At 38.1% G+C, this 26,412-nt stretch overlaps 1 protein-coding gene across 1 annotated transcript in view; it reads right to left on the bottom strand.

Annotated features, from left to right (window-relative positions):
- LOC136852842 (transcription factor GATA-6-like) overlaps positions 1-26,412 on the bottom strand; it is a 108,331-nt gene that overhangs the window by 15,474 nt on the left and 66,445 nt on the right. The window contains exons 3-6 of the mRNA XM_067127747.1: positions 21,242-21,297; positions 7,060-7,145; positions 5,909-6,060; positions 4,914-5,055 (exon numbers count right to left, since the gene is read on the bottom strand). Of these exons, the coding sequence (XP_066983848.1) occupies positions 4,914-5,055; positions 5,909-6,060; positions 7,060-7,145; positions 21,242-21,297 (436 nt within the window). The remainder of the gene's footprint in view (positions 1-4,913; positions 5,056-5,908; positions 6,061-7,059; positions 7,146-21,241; positions 21,298-26,412) is intronic.

The following is a 26,412-nucleotide window of genomic DNA, read 5'->3' as shown; positions in this document are numbered from 1 at the left end:
ATTTTGTTGCTTTGATTAGACTGAACAAGTAAACAAACGGAAATCTGGGCAGATTTTCTGCACACATTTGTATTTAAAATTTTTTTCGACTTTTGTGTATTAGCCAATCCAAAAAGGGTATGCTACTGTCATTTTACATTTCCATAGTAAATTTTACTGATGGGTACAGCTAATTTGATCTACCAAAGAAATCTCTTTCATTTTCGTTCGCTGGCGCAATCCATGTTGTCAACATACTTGAACATGGGATGATTTTGATATTCCTCTTTCAAACAATTCAATAGAAAAATTCCATAACAAACATTCAAAATATAGGGTGATTTCTGTATATATATGTATATATATATTACATACACACACACACACACACACACACACACATATATATATATATATATATATATATATATATATATATATATATATATATATATAATATAATTATGTGCGCGGCTTTGTCAAGATCTCTCGTTTCATGCCATAACTATGTGATACATCTTTCTCACAAATATCATTTAGTGATATGGTTTAAGAATCGGAGACAAATTAGTATAAAATATCTTGGTGCTTGAAAATACGCCAGTAATATTAATAATTCTAATCATTATTAATCATTGGCGACCGTCTAAAACTTTTTTACATATTTCAGATCAAAAGTGTATAACGCCTCACGCTGGCGATGACATGTGACATCAGAAACCTCAAGGTTAACTGACGCTTCCGATCAAGACCAGCTCCATTCAAAGCTTGGCCGTCTAATGAGGGAAAGGAGATGTAGGGTGAAGACTGCAGCTGAAAACAGCCCAGAATCCACCACACAATTATTGTCCTCGAGATAAGCAGTACACATTTCATCAATTAAGCCTCAGAGGTGTTATCTGACTAACAGCATCCTGTCTCTGGCTTGGATTGCGGTCCCCCTCCCCCCCCCTCTCCCCTCCTGCCTCCTCCTCCTCCTCCTCCCTCCTCCTCCTCCTCCTCCTCCTCCTCCTCCTCCTCCTCCTCCTCCTCCTCCTCCTCCTCCTCCTCCAGGTACCCCAAACCAGATGTTACTACTCATAGTAACCCAGCATCAGTCAGTCAGTTGTCCATGTGAGAAAGGATCGGTTTCAGAAATATTGGAAATGTCAGCCAAATATTGGAAATGTTGGTCAAGTAGGAAGAAGTTGCAAAAGCTGAGATCAAAGATAGACAGATAGGATATTAGGATAGGATATCAGGATGGTATAATACGCGCTCGAACATTCAGTGGATAAGTATGATACAAGTCATTCAGCGGCTGTAAATAACATTAGGAATATAACGTCCCATGCGCGTAGATTCGTAATTAATGTCATTCTCTCTCTCTCTCTCTCTCTCTCTCTCTCTCTCTCTCTCTCTCTCTCTCTCTGCCATATCCGGTGACATAAAAACATCCAAATTGAGTTGTGGGAATGTACTTCGGGCTCCGTTGCTATCTCTCGCTGTGTCAGAACAAATTCCTCCCGTTTACCAGTCGGGCCTGAAATCGGTTAGAATCATCTTTTTCACTGAAGAATTATCGCTGACATTCCTGTGTGACAGTCGATTTTTTCTAGCACGTACACAAATAAACTAATATAGTTTGTAAAGCTTAATAGCCTTCCATCATTTGCATGGCAGTCAAGTTTACTTGAAAACGAATTGCTTATATATTCAAATCGTCCTACAGCTTACTCTCTCTCTCTCTCTCTCTCTCTCTCTCTCTCACATGCACATAAACACACACACACACACACACATCCTGTGTGGTAACAGATGAGCGTTTCCACGCCGTTTTACACCGGACGAAGCTCTTTGAGAAACATTAGTATAGATTTATGATAGCCATTTATATATATTAGACAGTATCCCGTTTACTTTTCAGAGAAATATGCCCATATATTATTAAGGAATGCCACAAAATGCATACACATATGTATACACTGCACTCACACATATATAAATGTATATATATACACATATATACATATCTTCTTGTCAGTTTCACAAGATTCATATGTATTTTGAATAGCTGTAATGCCCTCTTAACTTCTTACCTCAACATACTTTCTGGATGCTTCGAATCCATCCGGGAAATCAGTGAAGAAGCCTTTGAATTTTGAGGTGGGTTGCAAACCTATGCATATTCCTAAGAGTAAGCGCTACAAAGCCCACTAATTGAAACACACTTCATCCCAGCATAAAATGAATGTTTCTGTGAGCGAGCCACTTTTCACATTGACTCGAGTTTATCATTTTCTTGATGGTTTTGCCAGGTTTAATTGTATCTTCATGTTCTGTGATGTAATATTTGCCTTGGAAATGACACAATCTTGGTACTGTTTGAATTGCATATTTTTTAAGGTGTATACCTGGTCACAGAATTGCCCAATTTATTGATTCACTTCTGCAGTCTGAGGCAAAAGACCAAGTGATGAAAGTCGAGGAAAAAATAACGTTTTTGGTTGCGAGATCTTTCAGTATACATTGGGGAAACGTGTTGTTGTAGATGGCCGGAGACCTTTATCTGAACTTGGAACCTGTTTCAGCTTATGTTGGCAGTAAATAGAGTTAGCATCTGGTGAATGGAAAACAAGGCTGTTTTCTAGTTGGTAGGAGAATGGTCTTAATGCAGTACATGTATGGAATGTTACTCGGAATGAAAAAGTTATAAGCGCCTAATAGTTATTTGATGCCACAAAAACCCTGAGTATCTAACAATTCTCTTAAAATATGAAGTTTAGTGTTGTTCTGATTTTGATTTTTCATCTATCATTACAAGTACTACTGTGTTGTGTCATTATATGATAAAGAATGATCATTACCGTAATTATTAATGTTCCTCTTATTGCATTAATTTCTTGGGAGGAATTTCGCATAACATTTTGACTTCCTCAGGGAGTGGTGCTATCAGTACACCTCACATGATACACTGTAGGCATTGCTTAAGGTTCTTTGCAGCGTCCTTTGGTCTCTAGCTGAAACCCTTGTCATTCCTATTACTGTACCTCCGTTCATATTCTCTTTCTTCTATTTTACTTTCCACCCTCTCCTAACAATTGTTTCAACATTATCTACAGTGCTGAATGACCTTACAGGCCCCAGCGCTTGGCCTTTGGCCTAAATTTTATATTCCAATTCCAATTCCTTAACATTCTGACCGTAATTTTTTGCAAAGTTTTCAGTGTAAAAGCATATGCTTTGTGCAGTTTTTTTATTTATTTTTATTTTATTTGATTTTTTATTTCTTTTCTAATTTAAATATCATTTTCATGCATCATCGCGCCGAATGACCTATTTGGTCCCTGGGCTTGGCCTCTGGTACTTCGTCCTAATCCTTCCGGCCAGCCCTATGAGAGCTGATAGTCAGCTCTGTGGTCTGGCTACTTTAATAATAATAATAATAATAATAATAATAATAATAATAATAATAATAATAATCCTCACGGGAAGTGAGGAATTACCCGAGCAACATTTGACCGCGACTTTTCCTCAAAAATTTCCCCAGAGCTCCGAACGGTGGAAATGGCTCAGAATTTCGGAATCTCCAAGCCTGAAGGCCAACCAATTGCGTCAAGTGGCCCCGGCGACCTTTCAGACGCCTGTTTTTGCGTCGCCACGTCTCGCGTCCGGCGATGGGGTCGTAAGCCGGGTTGCGTCTTGAATGTGTCTCAAGGGCGGGGCCCCCCACGAAGGGGACTCAACAGTGGCGTTGAGTGCCACCTAAATTATTCGGGAGAGAGCCAGCGGCTTTGGGGGGGGGGAAGTTTGTGAGCCGTCTCTCTTTCTTTCTTTTTTTTTTCTTTGCTTTTGGGTGTTGTTCTCTTAATTTATTATTATTATTATTATTATTATTATTATTATTATTATTATTATTATTATTATTATTATTATTATTATTATCTTGCTGTCATTTGAAGCATTTCAAGCTATGGATATACGTGTTTACTCATTATACATGCTGTATCCATGAATAATTATGTATTATACAAGAATAATATACTCATTATTAATGAAAATATGCACGTATGTGTTTATATACGTATTCATAAACATGTACATAAATGTATACAGGCATTTGTGCTGTACTTATGTATAAATAAATACCTGAATGCGCTTATTCACTCTGTATCGTAACGGTTTCCGCTGTAGATTACGTTCACAGGAGAATTTGTATGCACAGTTCGCAGTGTTTTATAAAGGAAGACTGCGAGATCTTGAAGGTTAGGGTCAATAAAAATAATAAGTTCATATATATATATATATATATATATATATATATATATATATATATATATATATATATATGTGTAATATTAACTTGTGTGTGTATGTATGTAAACATATATGTATGCCTCTATTGCCTCGTGCTTAAGTTTCCTATGTTCAGCTTATTTTCATTCAGTCCAATTCTATCTTGCCTAATGGATGGAGGAAAGTAGAATGTTTGTTGATGTCAAACATATATGTCCTAAACTTGTGTGTAACCATGCGACTCTGGAAACACGAAAGAAAGGAACATTCCAGATTCTGTGTATGTATGTACGTATGTATATAGGTGAGTACTCTTACGTTATGGTTGTCATAATTAGTCAGTATTATTTACAGCCATCTTCCATAAGTTCTCGGGGTGTTGGGGTGATTGAGTTTCATGGGATTTCCTGGTTTCCAAAACACAGCCTCTTTCTTTTGATAGTTCAAGCTTAAATTATAGTTTAGTCCTGTCTACACCTCTCCCCTAATTCCTACATTCTCCGTTCCTCCTCTTTATTGGTTTTCTGGTTTATGGTCTTTCGTCTCGTCGGCCTTCCTTCACCTCGTACACAACTACTTAAATGAAGAATAAAAAAAAAAAGTGTAAGTCATATTAATCCTAATGTGCAAGAAATAAAAAAAAAAGAAAGTGAACTCACCCTTCACGGCGGATATAGCGTTGCGGACCTGCGGAGCATATGTACCGTAGGCATCCGCAGCGGCTGCCCAAGACCCAGTCGCCATGTCGTATCCGCTGTACCCCAGGGTCGATCTGCTCAGGGGCATGCTGCTTCCCTGAAGCTGTACAGTATGAAGTTATTTGATAATGTGAAAAACGAGGGGCGAGATGATAAATGGTGTTTGATGGGTACTGGTTTGGTCGTCTTAATGAATGTTTGAATGAGATGTGATGATCAAGTTGTTTTTGACTTCGAGAATATGAAATATGAAATGATTTGTGTATTTGGTATAGTTGAAACATGAAGCATCAGTTTTGAATGATTTATTCCATAGTTTTGCATTGTGGAAACCCCAAGTGACATTCCTATGGAATGAGAAGCATTTTAATGAGCTGGTATTTCCCAAGAGAGGCAGATTCTTTGAACTAATTAAGTATTCGGGTTGTATATCGCTAAGTAATACTACGGTTGGTTACGCAAGTTGTAAAGTACGAGACATAACGAATAGAGTACATCTATGTTCCTTTGTTTTTACGTAGACTAATTTTCGAGTTAGAATTATTATTAGTTAAAATTTTTTTTTGATAATTATTATTAGTTAAAAATATTTTTTGAAGTTAGAATTATTGTTAGTTAAAAATATTTTTTTAGTTAGAATTATTATTAGTTAAAAATATTTTTACTTAGAATTATTATTAGTTAAAAATATATTTTTAGTTTGAATTATTAGTCAAAATATTTTTTGAGTTAGAATTGTTATTAGTGAAAAATAATTTTTGAGTTATAATTATTATAAGTAGTTAAAAACAATTATTATTAGTGAAAAATATTTTTCGAGTTACAATTACTATTAGTGAAAAATACTTTTTGAGTTACAATTACCATTAGTGAAAAATATTTTTGGAGTTACAATTACTATTAGTGAAAAAATATTTCTTATCATTTCCTTCGTCACTGTTGCAATTGAGGCTTACCTGATTCAGAGAAGGAATCGCAGCATTGGCTGGTATGGGGCATGACTGACGCTGGGGCATCTGGGCAGTAGTGTACACCCGAGGGGGAAAGCTCAGTGGTGGAGTCGAAGGTGAAGACTTCATGGAGCCAAGATCTTGCATTCCGTAATCCACTGTAGGGGGATACAAGCACAGAAGTGTCAGTTGGATTACAAAAGGTCTTGCAGGTAACGGATGTGTCTACTGGCTTACAAGGTCTTCCATACCACTCTCTACTGTTGGATAAACAGCTGGGGAAATAACTTCAGCAGGTCCTTTTATATGTAATTTACAGAAGGGAGAAAAACAGGTTCTTGAATTGTGAGGGGTACTGATAGAAAATGTCACTGGAAGTCCAACAGTCTCTGGTAGTTCGCTTGGCTAAAGTAGTTTTGTTTCTCACGATAGATAATATGTTAGCATCCTCTTGTTTTGTAGTTATACTTTATACATCCTGGAATGCCCTGTTTTTGTAAGTCTTGTTAGCGGAAATATTAAATTTCTGCCAGTTGATTGTAAACACAATTCGTGTGAACTGGCGATCAGTAATATTCCATGTCTGTGGATGTGTCTGCCAATACAGTTTCTTAATAAAAACAAGTAAAAAATGCGCCGAAGTGTCTTCGGCGCAATCTAGTTTTCTGTACAACCACTACAGCGTATAATCAAGGCCACCGAAAATAGATCTATCTTTCGGTGGTCTCGGTATAATGCTGTATGAGCCGCGGCCCATGAAACTTTAATCAGGGCCGGTGGTGGCCTGTCCTACATCGTTGCCAGAAGCACGATCATGGCTAACCTTAATCTTAAATAAAATAAAAAAACTGCTGAGGCTAGAGGACTGCAATTTACTATGTTTGATGACTGGAGGGTGGATGATCAACATACCAATTTACAGCCCTCTAGCCTCAGCAGTTTTTAAGACCTGAGGGCGGACAGAAAAAGCGCGGACGGACAGACAAAGCCGGCACAATAGTTTTCTTTTCAGAAAACTAAGTAAATGATAATGCAACCTTTTTAATGGGACGGGAAATCAGTAAAACCTAAATAGCCTTCAAAGAACCTCTATATTGGTAAGACTTTCACGACACCATTAAAAATTGATTAAGACCAGAAGCGCGTTCCTCACTCACCTTGTTGCGGCCACATGTTTGTGGGCGCAGCCGAAACGTCCTGCATCGTGGGCGTGTACATGCCGCCCCTTCCACTATACATTCCGCTGCAAAGATAAAGAATTTTCTAGTTTAGTTTTTCGAAATATAGAAAATAGAATTCTCTCTCTCTCTCTCACACACACACACACACACACACACACACACACACACACACACACACACATCAGGTTCACGTACAATGTTTGTAAAAAGGGATAGAATTATTTCATATAAACAGATATATATATATATATATATATATATATATATATATATATATATATATATATATATATATATATATATATATATATATATATATATATATATATATATATATATATATATATATATATATATATATATATATATTCAAACTGGATGGTATCTAATGGAGTTTTTATTCATTAGATACCATTATACATATATACATAATATATAATTGTGTATGTATAAAGTTATATATATATATATATATATATATATATATATATATATATATATATATATATATATGTTTATATGTATACTGTTTCGTATGTATATACTGTTTCATAATATTCCAGTTAGGAGAGACTGATCATATTAAAACGTCCTTGGCTCCTAGCTCCTGATTTATTGCCAAATGCCACAGCCGAAGATGTAATCTGTGGCAACCGGTTCGTTGGAAAGGTCGTCGAAGGCTGGGAATTCACGCTCCCAGATTAAGAAAGCTTGAGAACAAAAAAAAAAAAAAAAAATAAACCCAAGGATGTCTGATGGTAATCATCTCACTGTACTTATAATCATCTCACTGTACTTATGGTGCAATTCGAACGATTTTTCTCTGTGGTTTCACAAAGGATAAAGCGCTCGCTCTTTTAATTTGTGTTGCAGATACCCGGAAAGTTTACGTATAATGCATTTCGAGTTAGATTAGATTAGAATATACGATTTGTGTCGAAGGCCAGGCTCTGGGACCTATTTTATCAATGTTTATAGTGTGACTTTTCAATTATATATGCCTTACCTGATCTCTCTTTGAATGTAATATATAGATTCCCTTGTTAATTTTGTTTATCAATCTACATATTAGCTTTTAGTCTCTTGGTGATACTAACTTTTAGTCTCTTGGTAATACTAGCTTTTAGTTTCCCAGGTTATTTGCATGAAGTAATCCGCATTTCATCAGCAAAGGGGAATACAAAAATCGAAGGCATAAATAATTCTTAAGCCTTAGATTCAAATCAACTGATATCCACAGTGTGTAGCCCTTGTCAGCTAAGGTTGTCTTTTAGAATGCACAGTCACATAAGTAACTCTTGCGCTTCTAGTCCGGATTGGAGGATTTTCTTCGTTCTCTCTCTTTCTTCAGCTTGTTTCCTGTAATTGAGAGAGAGAGAGAGAGAGAGAGAGAGAGAGAGAGAGAAGAAAAAATAAGTACTGTGTTTGCCAGGGGAGAGATTTCCTGTGTTGTAATAGTCGTGAGAAGCAATAAAAACAAAGAGAGAGAGAGAGAGAGAGAGAGAGAGAGAGAGAGAGAGAGAGAGAGAATAAACACATGCTGCATATTGAAGTCCGGGGAATACATGTCTGTGGTAAATATCGTTTTAAACATCCTTCGGACTTTTCAAGAAGTCTTTAATATTTGGTTCTTTAACAGTCCGAGCGCACAGTATAGGCCCAGAGCTCACGAATACGGTAAAATTCACTGCGGTATAATAATTTGTAAGTGGTGTCCATTGTAATTTATAAAATGCAGTGGTATTTAAAGCTACATTGACCTGAAGCTGCATTGCTAAATTAATCTATCAGTCAAACGGATAGGGATTAGAATTTTTTTTTCATTCGGGCATCAAATTTGCTTTTAACTTAACAGAAGCCAAATTTTGTACCATCTCTCACGCGCTCAAACTGAAGAACCATTGTTCAATTCTTAAGACTCGTTTTTCCTCTGTTCACAAAAGTAGTGAATTATGTACCTAGTTGTTAATTGACTTTTGTGAATAGCACTGGAGGCTTGGAGAGAGAGAGAGAGAGTTCAGTACTCCGCCAAAACGGAGAAATCTTCATTTCACCTGGATGAACGATTCTCTCTCTCTCTCTCTCTCTCTCTCTCTCTCTCTCTCTCTCTCTCTCTCTCTCTATAAATGAAGAAAACCCAGGCAAGGAATATATCAACTCCTATCAATCAACCGGAAATTGGTCTTCGTTCAACCACGATAACTATCTTCAAATACAGAGCGTTTCAGTTCCTCAAGGCAAAAGAGGCTTTAGGATAACAGGATCAAGGACAAAGTCCCCTTAGAAGGGCAGTGCCATCATTGTATCTTACGCGGTGCACTGTAGGCATTACTTAATGTTGTTTCCAGCGTCCTTCGGCCCCTAGCTGCAACCCTTTTCATTCCTTTGACTGTACCTCCGTTCATATTATCTTTCTTCTATCTTACTTTCCACCCTCTCCTAACAATTGTTTAAACATTATTTTCACAGCTGAATGACCTCACAGGCCCCAGCACTTGTTGCTTTTTCCAATCAAGGGAAAGTTGCACAGTAGTGTTCTTATTGGGAAACATTGGTTAAGATTTGATCGGATTATATAATTTAGGCCAATGGCAAAACGCTGGGACCTATGAGGTCATTCAGCGCTGAAACGGAAGACAGTAAGGAGGTTTGAAAGGTTTAACAGGAGGAAAACCTCGCAGTTGCACTGGGAAACAAATGTTAGGAACGGTTGTAAGTCAGATGGAAGAAAAAGAATATGGACGGAGGTACAGTAAAAGGAACGAAAGGGGTTGCGGCTAGGAGCCTAAAGCATGGACGCTGCAAAGAACCTCAAGTAATGTCTACGGTGCACCACTTGAGGAGCACTGACGGCACTGCTCCCCTACGGAGAGTAGTGCTCAAGGTGGAGAACTTTCTCGTGCGCTGAGCTGTAGGTTTCTATCTGAGACAGATATCTTTGACTGTACCTCCTTTCATATTCTCTTTCTTCCATCTTGCTATCCACCCTCTCTAACAATAATTGATTCATAGTGCAACTGCTAGGTTTTCCTCCTGTCACACCTTTCAAACCTTTCTACTCTCAATTTCCCTTTCAGCGCTGAATGACCTCATAGGTCCCAGTGCCTGGCCTTTGGCCTACATTCTGTATTCAATATAATTCTGTATGAGTCCGTGGTCGATACCCCGTGGCATGAGAGGTGGCACTGATACCCTCATATCCTTCTCGGAGGTAATCAGAGTTTTTAAAACGCGTAATTTCGAATGACGATGTAGTTTTTAAAAATTCTTTCCTCTGCATTTCTCTAACTTCCCCGATTTATTTCATTTGAGACTGTCGCAGATCACACGTTTAGTATTTTCATATTCTCTCTCTCTCTCTCTCTCTCTCTCTCTCTCTCTCTCTCTCTCTCTCTCTCTCTTTTTTTAATTTTAGTGCTGAAAGGAATTCTTGTCCTCAGAGGCTGCACTGTGGCGTTGAGATCTTTTCAGGCACCCGTATTAACATGTACATACCCTGTATTTATATTAATATGTACATTCTCTGTATTTGTGTTAATATGTACATACCCTGTATTTATGTTAATATGTATGTACATACCGTGTATTTATATTAATGTGTATATACTCTGTATTTATATTAATATGTACATACCCTGTATTTATATTGTGTACAGACCCTGTATTTATATTAATATGTACATACCCTGTATTTATATTAATACATACATACCTTGTATTTATATTATGTACATACCCTGTATTTAATATGTACATACCCTGTATTTATATTATGTACATACCCTGTATTTAATATGTACATACCCTGTATTTATATTAATATGTACATACCCCGTATTTATATTAATATGTACATACCCTGTATTTATATTAATATGTACATATCCTGTATTTATATTATGTACATACCCTGCATATATATATTACTATGTACATACCTTGTAATTATATCAATACATAAAACAAGCATAACACCAAAGTCAAGATGTTGATTCAACCACGAAATGCAGATAATATGAAGAGCAAAAGAAATGATCAGAAATAGGAAGAAACATCTGGACAGAATCAAAACAGTTCGAACGAACTGAGAGGAAACGTCGAATTAACCCCCCCCCCCACCCCCCCCACCCCAGAAGAAAAACAACGCAAAAGTAAATCCGTTTCATACGAGACGGAGAAGACGCGCCGTGTAACGAGTGAGACAGAGAGAACAGGTGTCACATCCGTCGCTTTGTCAAGCCTTCGTCTTTAGTCATTCGAGGCTAATTTGTATTCCACTCGCTCACGCACAAGTCATCTCGTTTGTTTTTAATTATTATTATTATTATTATTATTATTATTATTATTATTATTATTATTATTAGATGAAGAACCCTATTCATATGGAACAACCCCACCACAGAGGCCACTGACTTGAAATTCAAGCTTCCAAAAAATATTATGGCGTTCATTAGGAAGAGTTGAAAGGAAGTAAAGTAAAATGCAGAAAGAATAGATCCCACATATCAAGAAAAAAATTGATAAATTGATAAAATGTATTAAAATGCAAGAAGAATAGCGTTAGGGTTAGCAATGCATCGCATCTTCGCTTGGGCTTCTGAAGTCCCAACTACACGACAATCTTTGTTTATCAGATGATTTTATTCAAATGAGAGGAAAAGTATATGGGCATTGATGGAGGCGGGGCAGGGTGTGGGGGGTGGGGGGTTGGTTTATGTAATGACAGATGATTCATATATACAAAAAATACATTTGTATGATGTCCCGAGTTTTGGTATGCTGGAATTTATAATGATTTATGTAGTTGCGTTCGTCATCATCTCTTAAGTAAAATTGGTAGAGTATTACAGGAATACATTTTTTTTTTTTATTAAAATTATACTGATAATGATGATTAAAAGACGTGGCTATAATGACGTTGATGAGAATGATGGTGATGCTGATAATGACTAGAGAACAATGATTGCTAGCGATAATGACCAGTCACTATAGGCTTCGAGTAGAGTTACGTTTCATAATAGTATGGCTTTCTGCAAAAAATAAGACAGTGTTGGATGACACTCTCTCTCTCTCTCTCTCTCTCTCTCTCTCTCTCTCTCTCTCTCTGTATATATACATATATGTATATATGTGTGTGTATACAATACGTACTCATTGTTTAGCAACCATATCAAGGAAACTTCTCTTTCTATCCCAAAAAATTGCATTGTACAGCAAGAACAGTAGTTCTGCCGTACACTCACTGTCGATTTTAAAACACACACACACACACACACACACACAGGATATCCACCCTTCACAGCATGAAAACTATGACAAGAGCCATAATGTCATTTACAGGGAGGACATTCTCTACTAAGGACAGACGAAGCGAGTCGTTGGGGATGGCGGTAGGCTTGTCGTCGGCGCCATGTACAGACGGACAGACGTGGATGTACCCACTGTTGTGGTGGGCTTCCAACGGACGTTATGTGGCAGGCGCACTCAGGGCGCGTGCGCTGCCTGTACTTCCAAGGTACACCACTGGCCTGCGTCGGTACATGTGTACATATACAGAGCCGTACATGTGTACATAGAGCCGTACACTGGAACCCTGATGACACCAGTCAAGTGTCAGTTACTGATTGGTATGAGGTAACTGTTGCTTTGATGAACGGAACCTTGGTATTATTTTGTGAAATCAAGAGACGAGGGAGTAAAAGTAATTATAAATGCTCTGTAAGTAAAGCTAAAGTTTTCTTCTTTACAATTAAAGTTATCAAAATCAAATGAAATTCTAACCACCTCGTATAGCGAGCGCTTCAAGGAAATTACAATTTATTGCATTTTTGCCGAAGCAAAATTAACACACTAAGACAACGGAGATAATTATAGAATAGAATAGAATGTAGAATTTAGGCCAAAGGCCAAGCCGCTGGGACCTATGAGGTCATTCAACGCTGAAAGGGAAGCGGACAAAAGGTTTGAGAGGTGTAACAGGAGGAAAACCTCACAGTCTCTCTAAGAAACAATTGTTAGGAGAGGGTTAAAGAAAGTCAGATGGAAGAAAGATAATATGAAAGGAGGTACAGTTAAAAGGAATGAAGGAGGTTGCAGTTAGGAGCCGAAGGGACGCTACAAAGACCCTAAGTAATGCCTACAGTGCACCACGTGAGGTGCACTAACGGCACTAACCCCCTACGGGGATGGTGATAATTATGGTCGAATTCATAGATAATTAATTACAGCTCGATCTGGCACCTTTTATGCAGTGCCAAAGTTGTCTTAAAATAACTGCTTCTAATAATGGCAATAAGTAATATCCGTAGGGGTTTAGTGCCGTCAGTGCACCTCATGCAGTGCACTGTATGCATTACTTAAGGTTCTTGCAGCGTCCCTTCGGCCCCTAGCTGCAACCCCTTTCATTCCTTTTACTGTATCTCCGTTCGTATTCTCTTTCTTCCATCTTGCTATCCACCCTCTCCTGTTACACCTTTCACACCTACCTACTCTCAATTTCCTTTTCAGCGCTGAATAACCTCATAGGTCTCAGTGCTTGGTCTTTGGCCAAATCTTAATATTCTATTGTATTCTAATAATATCACAGGTTCGACGAGGTAGTCCCCCATCCCAGAGGTGTGGGTCCGATTTACAAGAAATTAGAAATATCTCCCTCTTGTTAATGTCTTCTGGGATGTGTTCGTTGTTTTTGGGATATATAATTTATTCAGGAAATTGTCAGTCCTGTTCTTTTATCTTTCTGTTCGCAGCCCTTATTGGCTCATGTGTCTCAATTCCAAATTAATGATAATATGCAGTGCATTACTAAAAATGCTATTCTCCTTGCAGTTTAATACATTTTTATCTGTTTATTAATTTATTAATTTATTTTTCTTTTTAATGGGTGGGATCTCATCTTTCTGTATTTCCCTTTACTTCCTCTTACTTCTTCCTAATGAACACCTTAATATTCTTAGGAAGTTTGAATTTCAAGTCAATGGCCCCTGTGGTGGGCTTGTTCCATATGAATAGGGTTCATCATCTGAATAATAATAATAATAATAATAATAATAAATAATAATAATAATAATAATAATAATAATAATAATAATAATAATAATAATAATAATAATAATAATAAGGAGGCAGGATACAACCCGGAACCCCACACTAAAAAAAACCGCCCGGTCGAATAGGATGACTGTGATAGACCAAAAAAAAAAAAATAATTTTTCGATTTCAAAAAATGGCAATCATAGGTTATGTAACAGATCAAAGAGACAAAAGCACATCGCTAACGACAATGACTGTCACATTTTCACATTACGTAACGGGAGCTCACGCACCTACACTTCGACGCAAACAGCAGATATGAAGGGCATCGCAGCTCCGAAGAGTCATTTCACGACGACCTTTGACCTACGGGAAACGCCAACAAAATTTTTCGGGGCTTTAGGGAGCCGGGATGAGGTTGAATTCGAGCCGTGAGCGCCGAGTAGCCCGGAGCGTGTGTCTCTCTTGCTTTCTTTCTTAGATGATGGGAGATGTGTCCCTGAAAGTGTGTGTGTGTGTGTGTGTTATATATATATATATATATATATATATATATATATATATATATATATATATATATATATATATATACTGCATGTACAGTATATGTATAATACATAGATATATATAAATGTATATGTATTGTATAAATATATATATATACATATATATATGTATATATTATGTGTGCTTGTATGTATATATGTATATACAGGTAGATAGATGCACTTGTATTTACTTCATTATGTATACTTTCAAACCATGATCCATCTATATATAATTATTATTATTATTATTATTATTATTATTATTATTATTATTATTATTATTATTATTATATTATTATTATGTACCTCAGTTTAAAGTGAGTCTCAGGTAATAAAGTGAGTGGAACTGGAATCAAGTGGAAGGTATTGCTGAGTGACAATAAAATCATGAAAACGTAGAAGCGATTAATTAAGAGTATCAAAATGAAAACAGGGTTAATTTCCAGAGATCGGAGGCAGGAAAACTTAACGTGGAAATCATTCATGTCAAACCAAATGGAATATATGTTTTAAAAAGCCGAATCTTTAAAATACCAGTTCCCCAGGCAAAAAAAAAAATGAATTAACAAGCGATTATAAACGGTGGATCCTATCTCTGGCGTTATCGCTTCTGATTGTGTGTTTATCGTTCTGTTATCTCCGACGATCAGAGTTTATCAAGGTTAGGGATCCGTACCAGCGCCTTTTTTTTTTACTTACTGTTTTTGGAGCCTTAGAGATAACCGCGGTGAAGGACGGCAATCGTCCGTCTGGCAGTTTTCGACTGCAGTTCCTTCTGGCAGTTTTCGACTGTAATTCCTTCTGGCAGTTTTCGACTGTAATTCCTTCTGGCAGTTTTCGACTGCAGTACCTTCTGGCAGTTTTCGACTGCAGTTCCTTCTGGAAGTTTTCGACTGTAATTCCTTCTGGCAGTTTTCGACTGCAGTACCTTCTGGCAGTTTTCGACTGCAGTTCCTTCTGGAAGTTTTCGACTGCAGTTCCTTCTGGAAGTTTTCGACTGTAATTCCTTCTGGCAGTTTTCGACTGCAGTTCCTTCTGGAAGTTTTCGACTGTAATTCCTTCTGGCAGTTTTCGACTGCAGTTCCTTCTGGAAGTTTTCGACTGTAATTCCTTCTGGCAGTTTTCGACTGCAGTTCCTTCTGGAAGTTTTCGACTGCAGTTCCTTCTGGCAGTTTTCGACTGCAGTTCCTTCTGGAAGTTTTCGACTGTAATTCCTTCTGGCAGTTTTCGACTGTAATTCCTTCTGGCAGTTTTCGACTGCAGTTCCTTCTGGAAGTTTTCGACTGCAGTTCCTTCTGGCAGTTTTCGACTGCAGTTCCTTCTGGCAGTTTTCGACTGCAGTTCCTTCTGGAAGTTTTCGACTTAATTCCTTCTGGCAGTTTTCGACTGCAGTTCCTTCTGGCAGTTTTCGACTGCAGTTCCTTCTGGCAGTTTTTGACTGCAGTTTTCTGGAAGTTTTCAACTGTAATTCCTTCTGGCAGTTTTCGACTGCAGTTCCTTCTGGAAGTTTTCGACTGTAATTCCTTCTGGCAGTTTTCGACTGTAATTCCTTCTGGCAGTTTTCGACTGCAGTTCCTTCTGGAAGTTTTCGACTGTAGTTCCTTCTGGCAGTTTTCGACTGCAGTTCCTTCTGGCAGTTTTCGACTGCAGTTCCTTCTGGCAGTTTTCGACTGTAATTCCTTCTGGCAGTTTTCGACTGCAGTTCCTTCTGGCAGTTTTCGACTGTAATTCCTTCTGGCAGTTTTCGACTGCAGTTCCTTCTGGAAGTTTTCGACTGTAAATGGCAGTTTTCGACTGCAGTTCCTTCTGGAAGTTTTCTGACTGTAAATTCCTTCTGGCAGTTTTCGACTGCAGTTCCTTCTGGAAGTTTTCGACTGTAATTCCTTCTGGCAGTTTTCGACTGCAGTTCCTTCTGGAAGTTTTCGACTGCAATTCCTTCTGGCAGTTTTCGACTGCAGTTCCTTCTGGTAATTTTTCAGACTGCAGTAACTGTAATTCCTTCTGGCAGTTTTCGACTGCAGTTCCTTCTGGAAGTTTTCGACAGTTCCTTCTGGCAGTTTTCGACTGCAGTTCCTTCTGGTTTTCGACTGACAGTTCCTTCTGAAGTTTTCGACTGTAATTCCTTCTGGCAGTTTTCGACTGCAGTTCCTTCTGGAAGTTTTCGACTGTAATTCCTTCTGGCAGTTTTCGACTGCAGTTCCTTCTGGAAGTTTTCGACTGCAGTTCCTTCTGGCAGTTTTCGACTAATTCCTTCTGGTTTTTCGACTGCAGTTCCTTCTGGCAGTTTTCGACTGCCATTCCTTCTGGCAGTTTTCGACTGCAATTCCTTCTGGCAGTTTTCGACTGCCATTCCTTCTGGCAGTTTTCGAGTGCAATTCCTGCTGGCAGTTTTCGACTACCATTCCTTCTGGCAGTTTTCGAGTGCAATTCCTGCTGGCAGTTTTCGACTGCCATTCCTTCTGGCAGTTTTCGACTGCAATTCCTTCTGGCAGTTTTCGACTGCAGTTCCTTTAGTTTTCGACTGTTTCCTTCTGGCAGTTTTTTCGAGTGCAGTTCCTTCTGGCAGTTTTCGACTGCAGTACCTTCTGGCAGTTTTCAACTGCAGTAACTACTGGCAGTTTTCAAGTGCAATTCCTTCTGGCAGTTTTCGAGTGCAGTTCCTTCTGGCAGTTTTCGAGTGCAATTCCTTCTGGCAACTTTCGACTGTAATTCCTTCTGGCAGTTTTCGAGTGCAATTCCTTCCTCTTGTAGGGGAATTGGAAACTGGACATGGTCTCTTTAATACAGTGCTAAGGCTTTTTTTTTCATGGGGATTTTTTTTCAAGATCTCTTCCATTTCTCGTCCCCAATGATATGTGGCCAATAGCTAAGATCACAAAAATTGCGACGACACGTTCTAGAAACATCAGTCAATCATTGTGGCATGAGCGTGATAAATACGATTGGGTGCCAATGAATTTGAATAATCTCATCATACGATTAGTAACCTTATGCAGTACCATAAATATATAAGAGATGTATTGGACTGTTCTTTTTTATTTCTTCTAGCTTGTATGCTAATTAAGTTATCTTGCTAAGGCCGTCACACTGGTTTAAGGGTTATTCTATTATTAAAATAAAAGACCGTGCTGTTGTAGATTCAGCTGAAATTAAAATGCGCGAACGCCAAACGCTTATACGACTACTACACGTGGGTGTCAGTAAATTATTATTATTATTATTATTATTATTATTATTATTATTATTATTATTATTATTATTATTATTATTATTATTATGCAGAAGATGAAACCTTTTCATATGGAACAAGCCCACCAAAGGGGCCACTGACTTGAAATCGAAGCTTCCAAAGAATATTAAGGTGTTCATTAGGAAAAAGTGAGAGGAGAGAAATGGAAAGTGAAATCTCATAAAAAAACAATGTAAATTAATAAACTGATAAAAAATAAAAACGTCGTCTATCGTTGATAATAAATGTAAATTCATGCCTGAGTTTGGAATTCAATAAGGATGTATATAAATAATATGAATACTGTCAGTCGACTTCGTTGAAAGAAATGTAAATATGAGAAATTTCGTTTCTAGAATTATAATCCATGATTGGTGTTGTTTTCCCGTCATTCATAGTTTATGTCTGATTGTTCGTTAGAAGAAGAGAGAGAGAGTTTCCCGTAATTCATAATACTGCCTGGGACGCTAATTCACGTATGATTTGCCTTTAGCAGCGTGTCATCGCGGGTCATTAAATCTGAAAAGAAATGTTTCAATGACCCTTGGCATTGGTAAAGATATAGGGTCTCTTCGACATTTTAATATGCAAGCAACATTGCTGTGTCAGTCTGCAATCAACATTGCTGCGTCAGTCTGCTGTCACCGGATTCCACGCGTTGCTTAGGATAGGCCGTGAAGCTCCTATTACAGTAAAAAAATTTTTTTATATTAATGTATCCATATCATCCAAATTCACCGTGGAATTGAGACTATGGCTTACGGGAAAAAATAGACTTGCTGTCTATATATTATGTTTTTTTTATATAAAACTATTCTGTGCTGTGGTCTGGACATTCGTTGGCCTTTAGCCAAGAATATTTTGGGGCCTTGTTAGTAGTTTTATGTTTAGAATTACAGTAACGTCTCGACTTAAGGGCCTCTAGACTGATCAGCTTGATTATTATAAATTTTTTTTTTACCTATGCTTCCATTTTAGAAATGATACATTTTTAAATGAATCGTTTAAATTGATTATTAATGTAAACTGCAGTTTAGTTTAGGCTACGAACTACGTGCAATTGCCGTTGGCGATAAGATATCGGAGAAAATATTAAAAAAAGTCAGACCCCCAAAATCAACTATTTAATCGAGGCGCTGGTGTATTTTTAGGTCCTCTCGTCCTGTACAGCCTAGCTGAAGGTCATGTAGCTTTCAGCTGAATATCTGCTGTCCTGTCCTGCGTATCCTAGACAAGTTCCATCACATCCTCCAATATAGTGTCTATGTATTCTCTTGGAAAGTTTCCACGTATCATGACGTTCTGCTCGCCGCTGTCACGTTCATTCGCATCTTGCGTAGTCATGTTCCATGGCATTTTACGTTAATTATTACATTTTCTCGCGGCGAGGTTCCGCGAATATGCCTTTTTCTTAGCTAAAACGACTTTAGTCTAAGAAATCTTGCAATTGTGCTCCTCCGTAACGTTTATTTTTCTGTCTGACTTAGTAGTTTTATAATGGGCCAAAAGCGAAATTACGACTGGCTGCCGCGACGTCACCTTGGTAGCTGCTTTTAGTCAGTGTAAACGGTTCAACGGTTTGATTTGGTACAAGCAGACTGCTTGCCGTTTGCGATAGTGCTGATAGCACTGAAGATCTTCGTGACTGCTGAACATGAGAGCTGATAAGAGATCCCAGTATCAATAGTGAAGTAAAAATAGCCAAACAGCAATTTCAAGGGAAAACGTGATCTCTTAAGGGTGTCCATGAATTAGGAAACAGCTGTGTTTCCTAATTCAGGGCCTACACGTTCATCATTTTAAGACGAGACTCTGCTTTATCGCGTGCTGACGTCTTTAGTGTAATGACACGTAACTCGCTAATTATTTAATTATATCATAACCTTCACGAGTTGAAACGTGATTCAGCTTGGCCCAGTCCTTAGAAGTACCCTGCTGAAGCCTGAATATTTGTTGTTTATGTCAGACTTAGTTTTTCAGTTTTTAACCTTCATTTTTTTGAGAAAATATACAAGAACCAGATCCCCGTAGGGGGGTAGTGCCGTCAGTGTACACTCACGTGATGCACTGTAGGCACTACTAAAGGCTCTTTGCGGCGTCCCTTCGGCCCCTAGCTGCAACCCCTTTCATTCCTTTTACTGTAACCTCCATTCATATTATCTTTCATCCATCTTGCTATCCACCCTCTCCTAACAGTTGTTTCATAGTGCAACTGCAAGGTTTTCCTCCTGTTACACCTTTCAAACCTTTTACTCTCATTTCCCTTCCAGCACTGAATGACCTCATAGGTCCCAGTGCTTGGCCTTTGGCCTAGGCAGACCTGTTTCAAGAGGGAGATCGTCACAATCAAAATGGTGAACAACGCCAAAATTGTATGACTGTAAATATTGATGTTTGTTATTAAATTCTGCATGATGAAAACGGTCTTCACATAACTCTTGTTAGAGAGAGAGAGAGAGAGAGAGAGAGAGAGAGAGAGAGAGAGAGAGAGAGAGAGCACAGGAAAAGATTCATAGTGTTGAAAACAAACATATTTGCCTAATGGAAGCAATGCAAGAATTAAGTGCGAAGTATTTTCATGTTCGAAAATCAGCGATTTAGATGACTGGGCAAAACCTAACTAGGGTGAAATTTCCATGTTGTGACTGCCTCTATTTCCATGTTACAAGAGGACAATTTATAATGTGGGGCATGTGATCTTTTTATGTGAAATTATAAGTAGTTAGTGATCAATGTCCATCATATCTATTTGCAAACGAGGCTCTTTAAATCGTTGGGCAACTGTCATAGACACTGAGCTGTACATTAATATCAATAATAAAATGCAAGTGAATTGACAGAACAATTCAGGGAAGTAAAACACTTGCTTATCACAAAAACACACGGGCATGCACCCATCATGTTTTTGGCTTCGACGGCGAAGTTCATGAATAATATTTTACAGATTTTTGTTTAGGTTACGGCGGTTTTGAATATATAAATATATACTTTGATTTTAAAACTTCCTAGGACTTCCTACAGTGACGCACTAACGTTAGAAGACTATCAACTCACCCGGACATTGTCATTTAACTCTGCCACCAGTTCTCAAACGCAATAATAAATAGGTTATTTATATATATATATATATATATATATAGACCAAAAACTCCTGTATTCACATTTAACTTCTCAAACGAATGATTATTTCGAAGACCAAAATCATTCACACCAGAGACATGCTCCTCCTCTGACGCCGAGAAGAACTTAATAAAAAGAATCAGAACAACATTTCCCAGGGGAACAACAACACCTCCTCCCATGAACCTCGATTAAGATATCGCTACAGATAATCCATTCCGTAACTCACCTTCGAAATCCCACGCGCTGAGGGCCCCGGCAAACTAAGGATCCGGAATATGGGGAAAAGACAAAGTGGATTTAGCCTTTGAGTTCTGCGCTGAGGTCGACGGGGTGAAGGTGTCTCCCGGCGCGTGGCCTCCTCCTTCAGAAGAAATTACGCGATTCGGCAGGAGAAGAGGACGAAGTAGTTAGTGAATTAGTGGTCATCTTTGTAATCACTATGGGGCCATCGGTGATGCCCGCTCTTATCGCCAGTCACTTGATAATTTCAGATAAACACCAGATAACGCTTTGCCAGGTTTGTATTATTACGTGGCGGATCGTCAGCTCCTCCTCCTCCTCCTCCTCCTCCTCCTCCTCCTCCTCCTCCTCCTCCTTCCTCCTCCTCTTTTTCTTCCGTCTACTGTTTCTCCTCTTCACTCTTGATTTCTTATTTTTTTTTTATCTCTTTCTCGTCTTTCTCTTCAGTTAATCTCGTAGGTAGGGTTAGTGCCGCCAGTGCACCTCACGCGGTGCGCTGTAGGCATTACTTGAGGGCCTTTGCAGCGTCCCTTCGGCCCCAAACTGCAACCTCTTTCATTTCTTTTACTGTACCTCCGTTCGTATGCTCTTTCTTCCATCTGACTTTCCTTAACCCTCGCTAACAATTGTTTCATAGTGCAGCTGCGAGGTTTTCCTCCTGTTACACCTGTCAAACCTTCTTACTGTTTTTTTCCGTTCGCTGCGTTGAATGACCTGATAGGTCCCAGCACTTGGCCTTTGGCCAAAATTCTGTATTCTGTCCTATTCTATTCTTTTCGTCACTTAATCATTTGTATTGTTATGAGTTGCTCTGTAATCTTTTAATGTAAATGATAAAACATGAAAACACACGGCTTTTAAAGGATTCTTTTTCTACCGTAAGTTGAAGGCTGCGTGCAGTCTGCTTGTCACAGGTTCTCGATTCTTAATCAGTTTTAGACAGTAACAATTAAAAAATGAGCCGAAGTGCCTACGGCGCAATCGAGTTTTCTGTACAGCGTGTGATCAAGGCCACCGAAAATAGATCTATCTTTCGGTGGTGTCGCCATAATGCGGCCCATGAAACTTTAACCACTGTCCGGTGGTGGTCTGTCCTATATCGTTGCCAGACGCACGATTATAGCTAACTTCAACCTTAAATAAAATAAAAACTACTGAGGCTAGAGGGCTGCAATTTGATAACTTTGATGATTGGAGGGTGGACGATCAACATACTAATTTGCAGCCCTCTAGCCTTAGTAGCTTTTAAGATCTGGGGGCGGACAGAAAAAAGTGCGGACGGACAGACAAAGCCGGCACAATGGTTTTCTTTTACAGAAAACTAAAAACAGTAAGACAGCTTTGTTGTAAATTGGCATTTAATATAAAGTTATCAGTAATGTTGAAAGAGATTTTTTTTTTAATATTTGGTCGGATGAGAGAAGAGAGCTGATGATTCGCAGAATAAGTGAAGCGAAGAAGATAGCGTTTATGCTTAGTGGTTTAGAAGAGATGTCTCCGTTGCGGGGTAGTGCCGTCAGTACATCTCATGCGGTGCACTGTAGGCATTACTTATGGTTCTCTGCAGCGTCCCTTCGGCCCCTAGCTGCAATCCCTTTCGTTCCTTGTACTGTAGCCCCGTTCACATTTTCTTTCTTCCATCTTACTTTCCACTCTCTCCTAAACAACTGGTTCATAGTGCAACTGCGAAGTTTTCCTTCTGTTACACTTTTCAAACTTTTCTACTCTAAATTTCCCTTTCAGCGCTGAATAAGCTCATAGGTCCCAGCGTTTACCTTTGCCCTAAACTTTATATTTAATTCAATTCATGTTGAAAAGATAAATCTGAGAAGTCTGAGGGGCTTTCGGCCGTGTGAGGAGTAGAGCGGACGATAGGTTGGTGAACAGAAAGTATCTTCCGTAAGTGTTGGTAGGAGGAGAGATAAATTGAGAAAAGGTCTGGCTAAATGGACGGATGAAACGTTGGAATACGCTGGAAATTTGAGATGGACAAGTGTGTGTGTGTGTGTGTGTGTGTGTGTGTGTGTGTGTGAATAGGGATTGATGGCTTCTTCAAACTATTGATAAGCTTTCTGTTTAGGTATGGGTGTCAGTCAGCATTGATTCCAAAGGTGAAGAGACAGTTCATATATATATATATATATATATATATATATATATATATATATATATATATATATATATATATATATATATATATATATATATATATATATATATATATATATATATATATATATATATATATATATATATATTTATTTTTTTTTTTTCAGTTCGTGATCTGGGATACTATTCCAGAAACACTGATATTTGATTAAATCAAGAACCTGTATTCCAGTTGGAACAGTTTCCGTCGTCTTGCATGCCTTTATAATTACGAACATAACAGCCGAATACCTATTCAAGAAATGCCATCACTGATTAGATGGTCTTGATCGTTAATAGAAGGCGTTTCGTCTTTTATTATTTTGGAGGAATTTGAGGAATGGATAATGATCTTCAAGTCTTACGAGAAACCAGTAAGCAAGGAATGGAATCAGACACTGCATGAATAGCCCCAGAAATTGTTTTAAGGGTTTTAGATATATTAAATTACGTAGCTTTTAGGAGAACCTTGACTGGGTAATCCTCATAGTACCCCAACCCCCAAAATGAAACCATTCAAAAGACCCTGTCTTTCTTTAGAAGACAGAAGTCGGGCCAAATTCGCGAGTGATAAAACCAACGGCTCGATTTTTTGAAAGATTATCGGGTCTGATAAGCCATTTTTAAATGTTCCAGAGTTACTGGTAGATATCCGAATCATAATTGACCATTTCTTGTCTCCATGGAAACTTCGTTAACGTGTCTTCCTCGCTTCCACCGTTGCAGCAACCCTTGTGGTAGACCCACGCTGGGGGTAAACTGCGCAAAGCTTTCGCTTTATCTCACCGTCGCGTTCCCTCCCACCGACTTCTCAAGTAGGTAGGCTGTTTTCCTTATCAAGGGGGACTGAAGTCCAGAGTGGCAGACCTTTAATTGACAACCTTCACAATCATCGGCTGGCCAAAAACGATCCGTTTCATGTTCGTCAGTCGCTGAAATAACTTCAGTCGAGGAGGGGGACTGAAGTAAAATCAGTCACCCCTTTCCCACGGGAACGCTGAAGGCACGTTTCGAAGGATACTCTTCACGGGTCCTTCTGTAATATAAAGCGGTACCAATTCCGCGGTCATGACGGACCTTTCTCTCTCATTTAAATCCTTGTGTCTTAACGCTCTCTCTCTCTCTCTCTCTCTCTCTCTCTCTCTCTCTCTCTCTCTCTCGTAAACATTTACTAGTTGTTTTTACACTTTTTAATTAATTTCAAGTTTGAAGATATTTTATGTTGTTTATGCGTACATATAGATGATTGCATTAATTGCCAATATCTCTCTCTCTCTCTCTCTCTCTCTCTCTCTCTCTCTCTCTCTCTCTCTCTCTCTCATGATTGTGTCCCCTTTAAAAAAAGTTATTCCCATTATTAAAGTATATGTTTATGTCTTAAGTTAATGAAAATAAAATATTTTGTTCTTCATGCATGCTGAATATTATTATTACTGTGAACAGAACCCGGGCAGAAAACCTCTCAAGTTTGAAAACCTCTCCAGTCAGAAAACCTCTCAAGTCAGAAAACCTCTCAAGCCAGAAAACCTCTCCAGTCAGAAAACCTCTTCAGTCAGAAAACCTCTCAAGCCAGAAAACCTCACAAGTCGGAAAACCTCTCAAGCCAGAAAACCTCTCAAGTCAGAAAACCTTTCCAGTCAAAATCTCACAAGTCAGGAAACCTCTGAAACCCTCTTCAGGGCGGTGTGTGGATGTCGGCAAATTTTCCGGCGCTTAATCGGAGATGAATTAGATTTATCGAAGACACACGACTCCCTTGATAAAAGGCTCTTCTTCCACAGGAGATATTTTCAAAAGCTCCGGTGATGCTGATAACCACATTATTATTCCCCTGTCGATAAATGTTCTAATAGATCTCCATTTTTTTCCTCGGATAGGATTTCTGGCGTTTTCGTCAACAGCGAAATACTTCTGAGTATTTAATTTGTTTTTTATCAGTTTATTTTCCCATTCTGCGAAGAAATGCCGACGTAACCGATCTTATTTGAAACACGCTCGTGTCTTCTCCTCCTTTTAAAAAATGAAATCCGATTGATGTGAGATTAGTGGATTTAACTGAAAGAATATCACTTAAAGGAGGTATATACACATGTGAACTTGTTATCGATACAAGGGGCGTCTGGGTAGCGATAAGCTTTCTCCTTATCTGCCCTCTCGCTCTCAATATCGCTGCTGCCTTGATTTTGCGATAACCCTCGATAATCGAAGGTGATTCAATCCTAACCTCATTAGGATGTGTTGTTGTTGATACTTGGAATGAGTAGACACCGTATGAAACGGCCCTAAACGGTTCTACAGAATATAATAAAAAAATATATTCATGTATATATATATATATATATATATATATATATATATATATATATATATATATGTATGTATGTATGTATGTATGTATGTATGTATGTATGTATGTATGTATGTATGTATATGTATAGTTACTGATACTTAAAATGAGTAGACATCGTATGAAAAGAGCCCTAAAAGGTTCTACAGAATAATATATATATATATATATATATATATATATATATATATATATATATATATATATATATATATATTATCAAAGTCCTTCAAAAGAAGGCATCACGGCGACCCCATATAAAAATGGGAACAAGCTGGGAAGAAGAAAAAGAAGAAGATATATATGTATATTTATATATATACAGTATGCACATGTATATTTTTATATATATGTATATATATATATGTGTGTTAAAAATATATATTACAAAAAAGAGAAAGCAGAGCCAAGGAAATCTATTATAAGTAAACAAATAATTAGGTACACTTGCATACGTGAATATTATTGGTCAGAAAAATGAATCCAAATGGATTATGGTGCTTTAAAGTACAGCATTAATGCAACTCTCTCTACCTGTAGATTAAACAGCAGTTAGGCGGATTAGCGGCGCGTTGCGAGAAACAGTTTAAGCTGAGCTGACTTCATTGTCTTTATGTGTGAGAGAGAGAGAGAGAGAGAGAGAGAGAGAGAGAGAGAGAGAG

The sequence above is a fragment of the Macrobrachium rosenbergii genome, chromosome 26 (assembly GCF_040412425.1).
Source record: "Macrobrachium rosenbergii isolate ZJJX-2024 chromosome 26, ASM4041242v1, whole genome shotgun sequence".
In the NCBI taxonomy this organism is placed as follows: domain Eukaryota; kingdom Metazoa; phylum Arthropoda; class Malacostraca; order Decapoda; family Palaemonidae; genus Macrobrachium; species Macrobrachium rosenbergii.
This window is presented reverse-complemented; position numbering and strand designations above follow the sequence as displayed.